At 42.2% G+C, this 20,118-nt stretch overlaps 2 protein-coding genes across 18 annotated transcripts in view; both read right to left on the bottom strand.

The window, feature by feature from the left end:
- Positions 1–20,118, bottom strand: part of Macf1 (microtubule actin crosslinking factor 1) — a 372,611-nt gene that overhangs the window by 66,645 nt on the left and 285,848 nt on the right. The window lies entirely within an intron of this gene.
- LOC150062056 (microtubule-actin cross-linking factor 1, isoforms 6/7-like) lies at positions 1,650–6,439 on the bottom strand. Its single transcript, XM_090333643.1, has one exon. The coding sequence runs from the start codon at positions 5,226–5,228 to the stop codon at positions 1,650–1,652; it is 3,579 nt and encodes a 1,192-aa protein (XP_090189769.1). The 5' UTR covers positions 5,229–6,439.

The raw sequence follows: 20,118 nt of genomic DNA on the forward strand, positions 1-20,118 counted from the left end.
TAGGATTATAAGTGTGAGCCATTGCCACATGGCTGGGAGCTGCATTTTTAGAGTTCTGCAATGGGGCAGATAAGAAAATTCATCTTTTTTTTTTTTTTAGTAATATCCACTTACATTATAGAAGATTGCTATTCATTCAGTCAGCATGGAATGCCTATTATGTTTTGGGACCACTGGATAGTTAGCCCTAACAACTCTCACTTAGTTAACCTTGACTACATCAGATTAAACCTCTGAACCCTTTGCTCTTTTTGTGTGTGTTCGTCATGGGGCTTGAACTCTGGGCCTGGGCGCTGTCCTGTGTTCTTCAGCTCAAGGCTACCACCCTACCTCTGGGCCTGGGTGTTATCCTTGAGCTCTTCAGCTCAAGGCTACCACCCTACCCTCTGAGCCACAGTAACACTTCCAGTTGTCTAGTGGTTAATTGGAGATAAGAGTCTCATGGACTTGAGGACCGGGAGTTTGGCCTAGTGGTAGAGTGCTTGCCTAGCATGCAGGAAGACCCAGGTTCAATTCCTCGGTACCCCGCATACATAGCAAAAAGCCGGAAGTGCTGCTGAGGCTCAAGTGGTAGAGCTCTAGCCTTGAGAAAGCCCAAGGACAGTGCTCAAGCCCTGAGCCCAAGCTTTAGTGTCTAAGCTGGCTTTAAACTGCAATCTTCATATCTCAGCCTTGAGTAGCTAGGATTACAGGTGTGAGCCACCATGCCCAGCTGAACCCTTTACTCTTTACCAGTGACCAAAATGACACTGGTCATTTGGGTCCACTGGATCAAAACAGCAGAAAGTAGCTGATTTTAAATTCCTTTCACTAGGAGGGTTCAATGATGTAAAACACTGTTTTCAACTGTTTCCTAACACATTATCATTTAACATTTAGAATCTAGAACTAAAGAGACAGGTGTAGTATTATACACTTGTAATCCCAGCACTCAGGAAGCTAAGGCAGAAGGATCTGAGAGTTAAGAGATCAGTGTGGGCTATAGTGAGTTCCAGGTAAAAGCTAGACGCTGTAGCAAAAACAAAAGCCAAAACTCTCAGAGCTAAAGATCTATTTATAGACTCTTAAGAAATAAGAGCTCCAGGAAAAGAAAATGACTTGCTTAAGGACACAAAGGCAGTTTTTCATGATGACTAAAATACCTCTTAATTTTTTCATAAATAATATGCCTCTGACTTTTAAGAAACATACCTATTTGCCTTTAGAAAGCTCTTACACATCTTTGTACTGCTTTTACCCCAACTCTTCTGGTGAATTCTAGTGAACCAGAGCATCTATTTTAAGGAAAAGTAAAGAATGTAGCCGTGACTGAAATCTTACACACACCCAGTACTTTAAATGCACTGCCATTTTATCCTTACAATCTTCACATCTTACTGAAAGAAGAGAGTAAAGACTTGGGATATCTTAACTGATTTTTCCTAAGTGGTTAAATAGTAATCCAGGTCTTACTCAAAGCTCACACTTTGGCTTCTGCCCAACTACTATCATCAATGTGTACTCAGGTTTCTTGATTAAGGAAAGAACAATCTGTATCTCAAAGTCAGAATCACACTTTGCTGTTCATCTTTTTAAAAATGTAAGCCTATAATTTTTACATCAGGAGTACAAAATGAACAGAAGAGAGGACTAGTTATTTAATTTCTAAATTAACACCAAGTTAGACACCTTGCAAATCTCACTTTACTCTTTAGATCCTTGCTGGCAGCAAAATGAGCAACAATTACCTCATTTGAATTTAATCCATCAGTTTCAGCCAAAGGAACTTTCTCATGTAGAGCTGTGCCAGTCACTTCTTTTATTCCTAATGCTTCAGAATCAAGGTCTTCCTTGATCCACATTTCAGAGAGGGAAGCCTCCTCAAGAAAAGAGGTTCCTTCTTCTGAGAAAGGCACTGAATCAGTGTGGAGAGTACCTCCCTGGAAGGGTCCACCAGTGGTGAAAACCTCCTCCATAGCAGGCACTTCAGCAGCTAGAATAGCAGGTCCTTCGGGGGTGAATACACTAACAGCTGGGGTATTAGGCTTTGTTGGGGTAGGTTCTGCAGGAGCCAGAGTTGCAGTAAAATCTGTAGTAGAATCTGTAAATGTAGTATCAGGCTCCCCTGGGGAGGACTCTGAAGCAGCTAAGGCATTCGGCTTCTCTGGGGTAGAAGGTCCTGCAAGAGTTAGGGAAGCAGGCTTCTCTGGGATAGTTGGCACTGCAGTATTTAGGGCAACAAGTTCCTCTGGGGTGGGGGGTCCTTCAAGAGCTGGCAGTGCAGTTTCTGCTGCAGCTGAAGGATATGGTTCCGACACTGTAACAGCTGGAGAGCCAGGATCCTCTGGGGTGGGCTCTGAGGCAGCTGGAGTGCCAAGCCCTTCTAGGGTGTCATCCTCTTCTGTGATGGGTACAGTGGCAATTGGAGTAGTCCTCTCTAGGGAAGACTCTGCAACAGCTGACACATCCTCCTCTGTGAGGGCTGCTGCAGCAGCTGGAGCAGTCTTCAATAAAGAGGATACTACAGCAGCTTGAACAGAACCTTCAGGAGCAGGTACTGCAATAGTTAGGGTGGCAGCTCTCTCTGAGGTTAGTATTGGAGCATCTGTGACATCTTCTTCTAAGGTGACCACTACAATGGCTGGGATATATGTGTCTATGGTAGCCACTGAGGCAACTGGGATGTCCTCCTCTGAGATTTCTATAGGAGCAGCTGAGACAGCAGACCCCTCTTGGGCAGACACTGCAACAACAGAGATGTCTTCTGGAGTAGGTGCTATAGCAGTCATGATAGATATCTGTTGGTTGGATATCCATCCCTCTAAAACTAGCTCACTATTACTTGCTTTGGTAACTTGTTCCTCTGGAAAAGTATTCAGACTTGAATTTGAATCTCGAATTTCCATCTTCTCTCCCTGTGATGATGCCAGATCCAGCTCAAGCTTTTCATCATTCATAGTTTCTACTCCATCTCTTTTATGTCTCACTTCTCCCGTTAGTAGGTGTAAATTCAGAACTTCTGACTCTGAAGGTTTTCTCTGGAGATCCTGGAAGACCTGTTCTGGGAAGTCTCCACTCTCCCAAAGTTTGGCTTGATAATCCAGCTCTTGTGCCTCACTAGCCTCATTACAAACTTTTTCTACAGATAATACACATGAGTCCACATTTCCCAAGCATATCATATTGTTATTTTCTTGATCAATAGCTTCTTTCTCACTTTCCAAATGAATCTCATCTGTTAATAAACTTGAATCAGACAACACCACCTCTACTTCAGGTCCTGAGGTAACATCTCTTAGTTTGGATTCAAATGGAAAACTAAGGGAGACCCTCTCAATATTCTCCTCCACATTTCCCTCAGTTTGACTGCAGTCTACATGGGACAAATTGCCATTTTCTTTGGCAACCTCAGAAGCAAGCAAGATTGATTTTTCTTCATAGGAAGTGTTCTGATCAGAGTTCAATAACCCTATTGTGTCCAGCTCACCCAGTGATTCCAGATCACCTGGAGATTTATATTTCCCTACAATCTCAAGGTTAAAAGGCACTTTTTCACAGTCCTTATAAATGTCCCTCATATCAGAATAGACAGTAAATTCTACAGCATTAGATACCTGGGAAGAATCCAGGGTATTAATATATTCACAATCCAATCCAGTATCATGGTCCTTTTCCTTTACATTTAATATGTCTGTGTTCTGTTCCTTATCTAAGGCAGCCCCTGAAAAATGACTAATTAGAAATGAATTTTCTGCATTGTGGGATGCAGCCAGCCCTTCAGAAGAGGCTTGATTCTGTAGTTCATCTGAAGGAGTTACTCCTTCACATAAACACTCCTTTTCAAGTTCAAGAAACATCTGTACTGAATCTGTGTCAGAGAGCTGCTCTGCATCAACAGGACATTCTAATTCTAAAACAAGATCTTCTAGCTCCTGAGCAGTTCTAGTTTTCATCTCATCAAGTGTACTCTCACCTGCAAAAACAAAACTGCAATCCAGGGGTATATCATTAGGAAAAGAAGCCACTTGGTCTCCAGTTGGCTGTGAGTCTTTAGGGCAACAAATCTGATCATTGGCTACATGGTCAAAAGTCCCCAAGACAGCAGCTAAGCAATCAGTTCTGGTTTCCACTACTGCTACTGTGTTTACTTGTTCTCTTTCTTCAAAAATATCTGCTAGGCTGATGTTCTCATCTGCCATTAGAAGTGTCTTTCCTCCTGTTTCCGACAGTTTTTCTTCCTCCCATTCCTCCTCAGCCTCCATCATGATCCACCGCTCATCCTCCTCAAACTTTAGTTCAGACTCTGTTTTCTCTCTCAGGCTGGGAGTTATAAGAATAGGTAATGCTGGATCTAACAGCTCCTCACTCAGGCAAGGAGAGAGAGGTGGCATTTCCACAGTGCAGACTGGGTCCCCAAGGGGGTGCTGCTTCTCACTAAAACCTCCCTTAGCAGAACTTTTCATGACCCTGGGCCAGGTTGCACTTGAGAATCTGTATTCCTGCTTTACATCTGTGTTACCACTTGCTAATGCAGCTTCTGCTACCAGAGGCTGGAATTCATGTGGAGAGCTCTCACTATGCTGCTGGAATCTGAAGTCCTGGCCATCTCCATTTAAGTTTTTCACATCTTGCATTTCTTGAAGAGCTATGGATTTGGACACATGTTCCAAAGTTACTGACTCTGACTGAGGTTCCCTGTGGTCCAAATGACCACAGCTTTCTGTCAATACAGAACTGGATTCCTTCTTCTCTTGCAAGGAAGGATTAGAAGCACCAGCTTCTGAAACTTCACTGAGAGAAGCTTCCATCCTTTCTGCAAATTCTGGGAAATTAGGTGGCATGAAGGACTTCCAGGATCTCCTATTAATGTTGTCTTTGCGTTCTGCATTTGGTCGCCTTCTGGGTGGCACAGGCACTGACTTTTGCACATCACTGCTTAGTTTTAAGGCATCAAATATTATTCTCTCATCCAGCTTTTTGCCTTCTGGCACTCTAGAGTCAAAAACATTTGATGCTGCTCCTAATGTACCATTGCTGGATAAGGTACCCCCTTCCATCTTTTCCATGGTGCTTTTTGAATTTTGATTAAGCTTTGACCCCTGGTCAATCTGCTCATTTATCCTCATTGTATCATATATAGATCGCTGTGGAACATAGCAATCCTCTATATAGCCATCCTCATCCTCTCCCTTTCCCAGGCAGGTAGGGTTCCGCCTTAAACAGTCTGGCCTGCTCAATGGCTTACCCATACTGTTTCAGTCAAGATGAACCTTCACTCTTGTCAAAAACTGTTTCACAGGTTTCCTAAAAATGCATTCTACATGAATTATAAATCCTTTTCACATGTTTATTCTTCAAACCATCAATTGCATCTGCTCTTGAAAGACCTGGTAGTTACACTTTGAAATCATTCTGCGAGAAGCTCTAAGACAAACAGCTTTCTCCTTGCGGGTTAGCAGCTTCATAGTTACAGACAGATAAATGGTATTATTTAATCAACAAGCATAAAATAGTTTCTTGTATGGCTTCTATTTTTTTAAATTTTATTTAAGGAGCACTGCTCTTTTACATTCAGTCAGCAAAAAAAACATTTGATATTGACAAGTCTTATTCCCAATCTAGTTCCACTCACTTTTCACCAAAGCAGAGGTGGAAGCAGTCAATGTATACCTTGTCCTTTAGTAACAATGCCACAGTCGCTAGTCTTCAAGTATAGCCCAAGCTAAGAATTCCTTTCATTTTATCCTCTATTACAGCTCTGGAGAGTCCAGCTGGACTGAATTAAGCATTCGTCTTCTCTAGTTGGGGTGTTTGCATTTGAACTGGGCTGGCTGGCGGATATTCCTGCAACTTTAAACACAGGAAGTCCTTCGTTCCGGGCCAGTTTAGGGTTTCCTGTCTCCAAAACATCACGGCATTGTTGTGGCTTCCAGGCCAACCCTAGGCTGTGGCGGCAAAACAAGGCGCGTGGAGAACCTCGCGCCGGGCCTTTTGGAAGCTGGCAGGCTGCAGCAGCGGCCAAGGGGCCGCCGAGGGGCTTGCTCAGCACCGCCCGTTCCTCCCAAGCCTGCCGTGTGCCCCAAGGGCCAGGGTCACCTCACCATAGGCGAGCAGGTGGCTTCGGACCGCGCCGGCCTCTGGTCCCGCGCTCAGGAAGTTAGTTTGTCCCTCTGGCAGCTGAGTCCCAAGTGCTGTGGGCGCCGCCTCCCCCGCCGCCGCCGCCGCCAGTCCCCCGCCCGCAGCCTCCGTGCCGTGGGCTGCATGACAAGCAGCCGCCTCTATTCACCGCGCTGCGGGCCCCGCGGCCCCATCGTCCTCCCTGCCCGCAGCTGTCACGGCATGCAAACTTCTGGCTGGGAACAAAAGGCTCTGCTCCGTCCGGGCGGGGGACGATCCGCCTGGCCTTGCGCCGCGAGGCCCTTTCGTTCACAGATCGCTGGGAGTGCTTGGCTGGCGGGCGGCTCTCCTCCAGCTCCCCGCTCCGACGCCGACGCCACCGCCGCCGCCGCCGCTGCTGCGCTGCCCCGCCCGGGCAGCCCCCCCCTGGATGCCGGGGGGGGGGGGAGCACGCTGCGCCGAGAGCTCAGGGAGGAGGGCAGGGGCGGGGCTCAAGGGGGCGGACCCGGGAAAGAGGCGACCCCAGAGGGGCGGCGGATAGGATTGGCGGCCGAGGCTCCGAGGGAGGAGCTTCTACCGGGTTCGGAATGAGGCATCACGGGCGCCATCCGCTTGGCTCGGAAGCCCACGCCCAATGCGCCCTAGGCCGCAAGGGGAAGCCCCGCCCCCAGGGCGGGCGCGTGGCGCAGAGCCGCACCAACCCGAGCCTCCGCGCGCCGCGCAAATCCCCTGACAAAGGAAAGCCCCGCCCCCTTCCGCTGGCCCGGCCCTCTCACCCCGGCCTCGTTCCCACCCGTCAGCTCCCAGCCCAGTCCAAGGACGAAGCAACCCAGAAGGGGCGCTCCCACCTCCGCTGCCAGCTGGTTCTGGCGAGGGCCACGCGGGGCCCCATCTGCCGGCAGGGTAACACAGGGTGTCGGACCGCCGGCAAGACGCTGACAGGTCGCCAAAGGTTATCACCTTCTGCATGCCTCCTGCCAGAGGAAGAACGAGCCACCCTTAAACACAGAACTTTGCTAGTGTCCCAAGGAATTCCATCACGCATGGAGCCAAGTTAATAAATAAACTCTAGGCAGTCTACCTGTCTTCCCCTTGTCAAGCTTTTCAGTACATACATCCACTTGAACTTCTCTATCTTCACACCTTAGTGGTGTCAAACGACCAGGGGGGCGCAATACCCCATTCTCAAAACATCTGGGATCCTTTATTGCTACGTAAATCTTAGGAAACCAGAACCTGCTTAGTGCTAGAGGCAACGTACAGGTCTGTGTTTCAACTCTCTGAAAAGAAAATATTACAGAAACATGTTCCATAATCGTCCACCATCTTTTGGTTTAGAAATACCTTAGGCTAAACAAAGAGAGTACAAGGGCAACCCAGGAAGCTGTTCACCAGAGGCAGCTGCATCTCAGAGATGCCTTTGTGATGACAGTCACTTTTCGATTTTATGAAGGAAAAAAAGAGTATATGAAAATGTCTGAATTCCTGTTGGATCATATGTCAACATAGATAATAAAACTTACAGAAAAGTTACTTCTACCCCTCACACAAATGGTAAATGAAGCCAGTACTTGGTGATGTAGATCTGGCAGTGAAACTCTGAGCTGAGCCTTGGGCATACTTAAGGAGCCAGACAGATCTCTGACAAAAATGAGGTATGGGGTGAAGCCAAAAAGCAGAATTAACACATTTTCTCTGGCAAGAGGAAGGATCAGTTTTCATTGCTGATCAATTCTACCTACTGGAAAACAAAAGAGTACAGACAGACTAGATTATGTCTCCATAGCTTACTTTTAATATTCTTTCGTTCTAGATTTTCAAAGGAGTAGCTTGGAATCCTGGGAAATCTTGGTCTATACTGCAAGATAGTAAGAACTCTGCACAATGAACACACAGTAGAAAGAAACAAGAACATTTGATCTAAGAAATAAAGCTCCAGGAGATATGATCAACATGAAATATCTGGAGAGATGGGATGTGGGAGGAAAAAAAAATGTTCTAAATGTCTTCTTAAGCTGGCATACTAAAATCCAAGGGCAGATTTCAAACCAACAAAGAGCTTTCTGGCAGCTATTCAAAGAATAGGGTGTCCCTTATTAAGGGTAACTTTCTGAATCCCACAAGTATTTGAGAAGAAATTCAAACAAGAGATTTAGAGATATACATTTACAACGTCTCTCATTTGTTCAGGATGTTTTAAAACTCCATCCTAACTCTGACACTCTGTGACCCTAAGAATTAATCAACTTACAAATCTGGAACATAACAGTTCTATAAGTCTATATTTAAGTTTTTCTTTTAATCCGTCAGTACAGTTGGGAAAAAAAAAACAGTGAAGACAAGATCAATTTCACTAGCAAATCTCCCTAGCCAAATACATTTACTTAAGTGTTCAGATACCATAACAGACTGTTTAGCATGCCAATGGCCCTCTGGTTGGAAGAATCTGAGGAATTCTGGCTCTGGACTAAGGGTGGGTGGTTATTCTGTTATAAAGAATGATTTAATGTGTAATCACAACCTTCATGGCTAGAAATTCCTTTCCTGTTTCCTCACCAAGTCAGGTGCCAATCAATTCAATTTTTTTTTAAATTAACACTACCCCTTCTTATCCAAATTATTCTACCTCTTGTCTAGTATGTCAGTAAAATACATCATTCTAGCAACTGTGAAGTTTAGATTAAAATTACTTTTTCAGTAGTTCAGATTCAAATTATTTTTCAGCTTTAGTCATACTCTTAATTAAGGTGCTAGAAATTCTCAATAAGTTGAAACATGACCAAAGTATAGAAAACATTACATTCCAGGTGATAGTGACTCATGCCTGTAATCCTAGATATTCAGAAGGCTGAGATCTGAGGATCATAGTTCAAAGCCAGCCCAGGCAGGCACTAAAGACTGAGTGACTCTTATCTCCAATTAACCACCAGAAAACCAGAAGTGGCACTGGGGCTCAAGGAGTAGGGCAGGAGCCTTGAGCTGAAGAGCTAGGGATAACACCCAGGCCCAGAATTCAAGTCCCACAACTGACAGGGAAAAAAAAAAAGGTAAAGGTAAATGAAATCACCCAGGCCCTGAGTTCAAGCCCCAGAACAGTACATAAAAACAAAAAACAAAACAACAACAAAAAAACCCTGCATGAGTGCTTTGTTCAAACCCCTCCCTCTATTACTATGTATTTTAATAAATATAGTCTCTTTTCTCTTTCTTTTTATCTGTTCATGAGTTTCTCTTTAGTTTTGGTATGTGGAAGTCTGCCAATAGCCAGCCATTTCAGTGACTGAAATGAATACCTGATACAACTTTTAGCCTCTTGGTGCTCTGATAGCTATTAAAAAAAAAAAAAAGGCATCTGTGAATTTAACATGCCATGTATAAAATGTTTAAGAGATGCTTTCTTAAAAAGAGAGTTCCAGAGTACCTCTTCACATACTTTCCCCACCCCTGAAACAACAAATATATATGCTCAAGCCACATTTCAAATTAGTTTCCAGTTGAGTGGATTATGGAGCTCAAAGAATTCCATACTTATTTTGAAATTCCTAAGAACAGGATTTGGTGTCAGATTTTCCTTCAGTGAACCTGGAAGAAGAACAATCCTGGCTCTTTTAGCCCTTCCTGCTGTCTTTTTAATTAAAGGCAGCTGGGTGGAGTCTCCTCACACTCAACACTCCATTTCCAAGTTTTGGACTTGGCACTTTGCCTTTGTCTGCCTCAGCTCTGAACTGCCAGCCCAAAAGGACAATCTATGATCTTACATCTACTCTTTATGTTCTAAAATGTCTTTTCATCTACTGGATGGAACTTTCTTGAAATAGAAGAGGACACAGAAGACTGGTTAGATCTTGCTCATTTTAGATCTACAAAATGCTTTTCCTCTTTGGATACTGAGATTTTACATGCTTTACTTACAAGTGGGAACTCCACAGTATTAGTCTGTACCTGTTAGGCATCAGTCATTACCATCCTTTCCTGCTTTCATTATTATAAAGTTGGCTATAGTAGTGGTTCAAAAAGCATCACAATATACTATAGAGTTGGTTTTAAATGGGAAACTAAGGATTTCAAAGCTCTTTGAGCTCTTATATAGTTTTGAACCCAAGAAAAAACTTTCCACACACTCTGCAGGAACTCCCATGACCTCTGTAAGCCCTTTCCTGTTTCTAGACATCTGGTGATGACAAAAGCATTGAAGCGTCTGCAAATCAGAGGAAAAAAAAAATCTGACAGAAAGCAGGGAGAATCAGGAAAGAGTCCTACAGGGATCCATGGTTACATATTAGAATATAAATAATCAGAGACTGTGAAGACAAGTATCTCCAAATGAAGAACTACAGACATGAAAGCAACGTTCCTAAAGAAGGAAATTCTAACTCAGCATGACTTAAGAAGAATGAGTATGGCAGGGAAAAGTGAGAGGTTAGAATGGCAAATAAGCTCAAGGCTAGTTCACCATTCACAAATGCCTCGCCATGGAAGTTGTGCTTTATTCAGAAAAATACTACTACCTTAAGATTTAGTTACCTGAAAAATATGGAAGAACGTTGTGAATTGAGTGATATGTAGAAAGTTTCTTAAGTATATGAAACTCATTCAACTGGCATCATTTTATTCCATTAAACAACAACAACAAACCAAATTCTTGGCCAGGCTCTCTTGGCTCATGCCTATCATCCTAGCTACTCAAGAGGCTCAGACCTGAGGTTTGCAGTTCAAAGTCAGCACGGGCAGATAAATCCATGAGATTCTTATCTCCAATTAACAACCAAAAAACTGGAAATGGAGTTGTGGCTCAAAGTGATAAGAGTGCTAGCCTTGAGCAAAACAAAGCTCAGGGAAGCCTCAGGACCAGTATAAAAACAATACAAAACCTAATTCCTAATTCCTAAATGAAGCTCAGGATGGTAAAATATACTGGTCAAAAATACCACAACTAGTGAAAATGAGGTAGGAAGTTATGAAAGAAGTCATAGAGAGCTGGGTGCTGGTGGGTCATACATGTAATCCTAACTTTTCAAGAGGCTGAGGCCTCAGGATTTCAGTTCAAAGCCAGTCTGGGCAGGAAAATCCATGAGACTAATCTCCAATTAACCCCTAGAAAACTGGGAGTGGTACTGTGGCTTGAAGTGGTAAAGTATTAGCCTTGAGCAATAAAGCTCAGGGACAGCACACAGGCCCTGAGTTTAAGTTCCACCACTGACAAAAAAAAAAAGTTATAGAACACATTTGGACTTCATAGCAGGACAGACAGAAGTTACAGGGAAAAAAGAATGTTAATGCTTTAATATCCACTTGTTTTTTTTTTTTTTGCAGTCCTGGGCTTGAGCTCAGGGCCTGAGCACTGTCCTTGGATCCTTGGACTTTCTCAAGGCTAGAGCTCTACCACTTGGGCATCAGCACCATTTCTGGCTTTTTTTCTATGTATGTGGTACTGAGGAATCGAACCCAGGTCTTTGTGCATGCTAGGCAAGCACTCTACCACTAGGCCAAACTCCCAGCCCCTTGGCTCTCTTTTTTAGTGTAGAACAGTAGTTTTGGAGGGCTTCTCTGCCTCCAATTAATACTGTGGAGCTGTTCATCTTACAGACTGAAAACAGAAACAAGGACAGATGATAGAACTACATATGCTCTCTATCATAAAGGTATTTCTCCTGCCCAGGGTTATATTCTTTGTTTTATTCAGCAACCATCTGTTAGAGTCAACTATGTTTCTTAAACTATAGGAACTAAAGAGAAACAGATGAGCAGGAGAGCATCAAGAACCTACAATCTAGTAGTGGAGACTTATCACCTTAAACACTTAACTATGAAGAAAAGCAAACAAGTGCCATGAGAAATGGTTTAAAGGAGCTCCACCTGGTCTAAAGTTCAAAGGGGTTGTCCTGTGAAAGTGATAACATAGGGACCAGGAGCATAGCCTAGTGGTAGAGTGCTTGACTACCATGCACAAAGCCCTGGTACCACATACTCAGAAAAAACCAGAAATGGTGCTGTAGCTCAAGTGGACAAAAAGTGTCCAAGGACAGTGCCCAGGCCCCGAGTTCAACCCTCAGGACTGGCCAAAAAAAAAAAAAAAGTGGTAATGTAGATCATTTCCTTGAAACATAATTTAAGTTCAGCATGGCATGACTATTACAAAATTATTTGTCTCTTTCTATGAGAAACTTCCTTGTGTGAATCTCCAAGGAATTTCTCTCAAAACTTAGAAAAGGAAGCTAGGGGCTGATCGCTCACGCCTATAATCCTCGCTACTCAGGAGGCTGAGATCTGAGGATCACAGTTCAAAGCCAGACCAGATAGAAAAGTCCTCATGAGACTATCTCCAATTTATCACCAGAACACTGGAAGTGGAGCTGTGGTTCAAAGAGGCAGGGCAGTAGCCTTGAGCAAAAGAGCTCAGGGACTATGCCCAGGCCTTGAGTTCAAGCCTCATGACCAACAAAACAAAACAGAAACTTAGAAAAGGAGACAGAATAAATAATATAGAAGTATTTGAAACCTGTCTCTTGCATTTTGTTAATCAAGCAATTTTTTTTGTATGAAAATAAGCATTTGTTTCAAACCAATTTCACAAAACAAGGATAATTTTGAAAACTGACAGGTTGACAATGAGCAAAAGTGATGCAAGAAAGCAAGAATATCACTTAGCAGATATTTTCAACTCTTTATACCACTGGCTATCTTTTTTTTTTTTTTCTGTCAGTCCTGGGCTTTGAACTCAGGGCCTGAGCACTGTTCTTGGGCTTTCTCAAGGCTAGAGCTCTACCACTTGAGCCACAGCACCACTTCTGCCTTTTTTTTCCCTATGTATATGGTACACCAAGGAATTGAACCTGGGTCTTTGTGTACGCTAGGCACACACTTTACCACGAGGCCAAACTCCCGGCCCACCACTGGCTATCTTGAAAAATGAAATAAAAACTCTAGCTTTAGTCACAGCCCTGGGTTTATGGCTTGATTGACCTATTTTGTACTGATACACAACTTTAGAAGAATTCGAAATTCCTCTTTTCAAAATTTTGTTTTACTCTGTGTGTGCTCGCACGTGTGCATGTGCGCACTAAAGCTTGAATTCAGGGCCTTGGTGCTATTTTAGAGCACTAGCCTTGAGCACAAATGCTCAATCACTTGAGCCACAGCTCCACTTCTGGCTTTTTGTTGTTGCTGTTGTTAATTGGAGATAAGAGTTTCACAGACTTTCCTGCCCAGGATGGCTTTGAACTGAAATTCTCAGGTCTCAGCCTCCTGAATAGTGAGGATTATAGGTGTGAGCCACTGGGTGGCCAGCTGACTCAAGTCTTTTTTTTTGGGGGGGGGGGGGGCGCGGAGGGCAGTCCTGGGGCTTGAACTCAGGGCCTGGGCACTGTCCTTGGGCTTTCTCAAGGCTAGTGGGCTACCACTTGAGCCACAGTACCACTTCTGGCTTTTTCTGTGTATGTGGTATCAAGGAATTGAACACAGGGCTTCATGCATGTTAGGCAAGCACTCTCCCATTAGGCCACACGCCCAGCATATCCCAGGTCTCTTTTAATGTTTGTTTTTTTTTTAAATGAAATTTATTTTCCCAACTCTGTGCTAATATTTTATCTCTTTGTTATTGTTTTAGAAGTTTGATTATCACCTATTTAAACCCTCAAGATCAAAGTATCTTTAACTTTTCTAAAAATAAAATATATTCACCTTAATTTTTCCGAAACTACATCTGGCCCTCATACTGAAAAAAAATATGACAGTTTTAAATTTAATTACTTCCATGTTTTTAACGTACATTTTTTAGAAATATAATTCTATTGTTATCATTAAGGTGTTCTACAGAGGTGTTACCATTTCGTAAGGCAGGTAATGTGCAAAAGTCTAACTGTACTAACTGCTTTTTAAAGTAAACAAAAGAAACAAAATATGGCCATATTCCAACAATCACATGCTCTAAATATTACACTAAATAAGATAGCATAACTTTATAAATTCTTTAATTTTGTAACTACTTACTTCTGATTAGCTAAATTTTGGTGTATTTGCAGAATTTGTAAAAATTAAATGCTTATGGGCTGAGAGTTTGGCCTAGTGGTAGAGTGCTTGCCTAGCATGCATGAAGACCCGGGTTCGATTCCTTGGTACCACATACATAGAAAAAGCCAGACATGGTGCTGTGGCTCAAATGGCAGAGTGCTAGTCTTGAGGAAAAAGCCCAAGGAAAGTGTTCAGGCCCTGAGTTCAAGCTCCAGGACTGGCAAAAAAAAAAAATTAGATGCTTACTTAACAAAACCAGTGGTACAAATATCCTGTGATACTAGAATAAAAATGAGGCATTATTCAAATATGAAAAAGAAAATCCTGTGCTTTTTCTCAACATTTATGTGATTAAGTTACTCTTCTTTTTTGCTTTTCCAAAGTTAGTTTCCCTGGAACCTCTGGTTCTCTTCTTCAGAATCATAAGGTGACCAGTCTGAAGAATCCTCCAATTCCTTTATGCCACCTGGCAGTTGCATATACAAAGTGGATTCCCTCCTGCATAATTACTTTCTACTTTCCTTGACGATACTAACATAGCATTAATGGAAGAGGTGGAAGAACCAAGCAGCTTCTTGGGGGCTTGAGAAGTCACCACTGTTCTGTAGGTATATTTTTTCCTCTCTTTGCACCAGGCGGAATAAAATATGAAGACTCTTGCTAACTGTACATGATCAAATAACAATGGCTGTAAAGTGATAGGTAGGCACCTAGGACACTGCTTTAGTTTCCACAATGGTTAAATGGACAAGGATCACTAAAGCAATTCCTACTACTGCTGCTCACAAACAGGCAAATAATTTAGGTTTGAGTTTAAAGAATCCTATCAAACATAGTTTGGTTTACTGTAGTGGGTATCCTGAATTCAAGCAGGAGAATCCTAATTTCTTTGAATTATCTTCTTTGACTCATATACACAAGACATTCATATTTGCTAAAAATCATAAAAAATGGAAGTCTTATTGTAAAACATCTCAATCTGGTATGAAAACTGACCGAGATGAAATGTATCTGTATTTTTATCTGTGGTTGTGTTTGGAACTAAGTCCATATTTTCCCCTTCTATCTTTATACTTTAAGACTTACTAATATTAAGAGATGTCTCTCGGGGCCGGGAGTTTGGCCTAGTGGTTAAAGTGCTTGCCTAGCATGCATGAGGACCCGGGTTCGATTCCTCGGTACCACATACATAGAAAAAAGCCGGAAGTGGTGCTGAGGCTCAAGTGGTAGAGCTCTAGCCTTGAGAAAGTCCAAGGACAGTGCTCAGGCCCTGAGCCGAAGCCCAGGACTGGCAAAAAAAAAAAAAAAAAAAAAAGAGATGTCTCTCCTAAAGATACTGTCTTAGTACTTGCCATTGTTTGGCAATGGAGGCTAGAACATGGTCTCTGATAAATGTGACTGTAATTAGGCCACGGACTCTGAGATCATTAAAGCTAATCTGATGAGCAAATGCACCACTAGGAAAGTTACTGAGCTGGTAACGTCTTCTGGTTAATTCTGGTTAATGTTTTGAAAATAACATCCCAGAATACTTGCTGGTTGTGGGATTCTGATGGAAATGTATAAATTAATAAATAAACATGTATATTTATGTATGTATGCAAAAACGTAAAGGCGTCATAACCTGCCTATGCATTGTTATTCTAGAGTCAGAAATAAGCCCTACTAAATCTGTTTATGAAGGCTGTCTAACCATCTATATACTTCACTGTTGCTGTAAACTAACTTTAGTTCATCTTTATAATTTTCATTGTTTCAAAAAGATAAAGATCTAACCTAGTGATATGAGCTTTAGATTCATCCCTAGGTATGAAGAAGTAAAACTGATCTTTTAAAAAATATTGCACAGTATTTTAATGTGTATATCTAGGGAAGTTGTTACTATTTACTGAGTACCTAATATAAGTCAGTGCTTTGGTCTATATAGTCTCATTTTATTATCATAAAACCCCTAAAGGTACAACTTACTGTTCATATTTTATATTTAAATAATCAGGATACAGAGAATTTAAGTAATTTTCTCCATGGGCACTTAGCTTGTAATCACAGAGCTAGTAATCTATTTCCAGATTGTATTGACAGAGTTAGTAGTCAAACGTAGGTATTTCCAACTTGAATATGGATACTATTTTTTTCCCAACTTTACCAGGCTGAAGTATGAAGACTCTTGTTAACTATCCATTAATTGTATAAATGACAATAACTGTTAAGTGATGTATAATTATAACATCTTCAAGTGCATTTCTAATAGCAAGTTTCTGTCCTACTTTTGCTGTTTGGGCTAATACTGACATGCGATTATATGCTCTTAATCTAAGCTATAGTAGAGAAGAATACATACACAGACAGATGATGAAAAGGTGAGAAAACCAGGCTTCCAAGATTATAATGTCTTCAAGGCACTAAGAATCTTCCTTAAGTGTGGCAGAGTAGACCACACTTTGAATCCTAGGGCTCACATGGTTTATGAAAATAAAGGGCCTTGATCCAACCAGTCCAATATTCACTTGTCTTCAACTATTTACACATCAATGTGCTATTTACTTTGAGGGACACAAAAAAGGATTCACTGAGAAAAGGGATAGACAAATTTAAGCATTAAGTGCTCAAATTAGGCAATATGTAATAAGGACTAAATGATTTGGGTAGTCAGATGGAATAGCTAGGAAGTTCAGGAAAGCTTTTTAATAAGGTAGGACTAGAGCTATGCCTTCAAGTATGGCTAGAAGTTAAAACAGGTAAAATGTACAGGATTGTCCACAGTGGCTAGAGTGAACAGTCCACACAGGAAACAGGAAGGGAAAGACAAGGGAGACTAATATGCGATCTAAGAAAGAAGGAGAAATATCCTAGGGTATAGAAACAGACCAGTTTCTAACAGTCTATTAATCAGATCTGATGGCTCTTTCCATCTAACTTGAGGGAAGGATATATAGTCACAGAAAGGGTGAATACAGACAGAAGCTTGAGAAGTCCATTATGGAGATGCAAATCTTAGAAGGCGACAAAATAACTTATGTGTGCTTTTTCGTGGGAACTCTGTGTGTACAAAGTGACCGTCCAATCATACCAGCTCTCTGTCTTCCTAACAAAGGGGTCTTTTGTTCCAAACCGCTAAACTCAAGAGACAGAATCTGATAAAATTGCAGAGATCAGTATTCCCAGCTGGTGCAAGGCTGATGCCATTCCATTACACACCCTACAGGAAGTAGCTGGAGATACATAGCTGACTGATTTCCACAGCAGGAGCCTTGTGGCAGGGTGGGGCAGGGCCTGGTCAAATATGGAGTGAATTCTTTAGTCACTAACTCAAATTAGTTCACCAGGATTCTGACTATTCAATAAATCTCTAAAAGTTACTCTTAGAAGCACCCCTATTTCTTAACTATTTTTTGAAAAAGGAGAGGAAAATCATGGAAGCTTCTTCAGGAAGCATTCCAGAATTATTTCATCACTTAGTTCTTACATTACATGTCATTGAATCTCAAGAAGCAAAAAGCAAGTCCACTGTCTCCCCTTCTCCTTCCTTCCTTCCAGTGGGCTAAGTAATTCTTTATATTGTAAAGGAATGTCCTGTGTATTTTTTTTTTTTTTGCCAGTCCTGGGCTTGAGCTCAGGGCCTGAGCGCTGTCCTTGGACTTTCTCAAGGCTAGAGCTCTACCACTTGAGCCTCAGCACCACTTCCGGCTTTTTTGTATATATGTGGTACCAAGGAATCGAACCCGGGTCTTTGTGCATGCTAGGCAAGCACTTAAACCACTAGGCCAAACTCCCGGCCCATCCTGAGTATTTTTTATTATAATTAGAAGGGTTGCAGTTATATTTGCCAAATAGAGGGTGCATTACTTCACTCCTGTATATTTACTTTATCTAGAAGTAGCCTCCTTGCTTCTGACAGCAAAAAAGTTTTGAATGTCCCTCAAGTAGCCAATCTGCTCCAGGTGAGGACCATAGGAATAGCATGACTTCTGGAGCCAAACAGACCTTTCCAATTCCAAACCAAAAGTTTACTTACTGTGCACTTGAACAACAACAAGAAAAAATGTTTTTTAACCTCTTTTAAGTCTCAGTTTTCTTCTCTGCAAATTGGAGTTTGGGGGTTTCTAGGGATTTAGACTTGAGGTCTCTCCTTGGTTCACTTAATTGCAATTCCTTGTGCTGATTTCTCTATTGTTAACTAGCAATGATCTGAAGTCCTAGTACCTCCCTACGCAAGTACTAGCACAGAATAAGTGCCATCCATGGTGGATCAAAGAAATATGGATCCCCTTCCATAACTTCCAAGAAGGGAATCATGTAACATCTTACTACATAACACTTATACTCAAACACAGGCAGCCCAAAGCTCTGAAAGATAACATTTGAAACTGATGTCAGGAAAATAGCATATTCCATTCATCATTCATAATCAATACCAAATACTCTATTTGAAAAGTACTTGATTTTGGCAAACTCTCAAGGAAGGTGGAGAGGAAGAACATTCTCCTCATAGCTACAGTTTTCCCAACTAGGACAGCTAAGACTAAGAATCTACTTGGCAGGAGACAGCCTTTTGAAGCAGGAATGCCTTGATGTAGTTATATGACTGGGTTACCTGTGGCATTCAGTTTTTTTCTTGGAAAAGTAGCCTAATGGTAACAACACAAAGTCAGCTTCAAAGTACCCAGTATTCTTTGTTTGTAACTGGGTCTAACGTGGCCTCCAATTCCTGGCCTCAAGTGATCTTCCTGTTTCAGCCTTCTAAGTAGCTGAGACAACAGGGCCATCCTAATTGCTTTAATATCTCAAAGGCTCCGTACTAGTTTCCTTCTCCAGTTGGCATTGTGGGGGTGGGGAGGATTATTGTAGAGCACTGGATTCTTTGGGGTGGGGGTAGTCACATAGGGTTATAAATATCAGTGGCCAAACTGAGTTGGCTGCCATACACAAATGACATATTGTAGTATCCTCTTAAAGTCACAGAACAAGGAAGCACTCTGAAATATTTCCACAAAGAAAATTCTAATTTTCTTTGGAAATGCATTAACAACCAAATACCTGCACCCTACATTTTAAGTGAATTTCACATGCCAGGAAAGTGACTAGCAAGATTTCAAAACACAGCTTACCACTAGTGAAAATAAGATATTGAGGGGCTGCTCTAAAGGAAGACTGACTTAGAGGAAGTTGTTACTGCTACACAGAGTTATAATCAAATTATCAGGTGGCTATTTGCTATACAACTATAACTTACTCAACGAGTACCTATTTCAATGGTGGCAACTCTAGGGCAGAGATTTTCAGGAAGGCAATTGTGCTTTCCAAAGGACATTTGGCAATAACTGGCCACAATTTTGGTTGTTTTAACTGGGCATTTCTTATTGCTAGTCAGAGATGTTGCTAAACATCCTACAATAATTAGAGTTCCCCCTCAAAAAGAAAACCCCAACCAAAACAACAACAACCACCCATTCCAAGATGTCAATAGCGTTGAATTTGAGAAACTAGATTCTAGGGTAGAGTCAATCTTTTAAGACTCTAGTTTTCACTGTAGTAGCCTTGTTTTAAAAAGGTACAAGGAGCCGGGCCAGGTGGCTTGCACCTGTAATCCTAGCTACCCAGGAGGCTGAGATCTGAGGATCAAGGTTGAAAGTCAGCCGGGGCACAAAAGGACCTGAGACTCTTATCTCCAATTAACCTCTAGAAAATGGGAAGTGGGGTTTGGCTCAAGGGTAGGGTGGTAGTCTTGAGTTGAAGAGCATAGGGACAATGCCCAGGCCCAGGGGGTAGGGTGGTAGCCTTGAGCTGAAGAGCTCAGGGACAGCACCCAGGCTGAGTTCAAGCTCCATGACCCACAAAAAAAAAGAAAAAAGGTACAAGCAAAGAGAAAGGAGGAAAAGAGGGAGAGAGGGAGAGAAGAAGAGAGGAAAAGAAGGAAGGAAGGAAGGAAGGAAGGAAGGAAGGAAGGAAGGAAGGAAGGAAAGAAGGAAGGAAGGCAGGCAGGCAGGCAGGCAGGCAGGCAGGCAGGCGGGC

This window comes from Megascapheus bottae, chromosome 6 (assembly GCF_031878675.1).
Source record: "Megascapheus bottae isolate mThoBot1 chromosome 6, mThoBot2.hap1, whole genome shotgun sequence".
Taxonomy (NCBI): domain Eukaryota; kingdom Metazoa; phylum Chordata; class Mammalia; order Rodentia; family Geomyidae; genus Megascapheus; species Megascapheus bottae.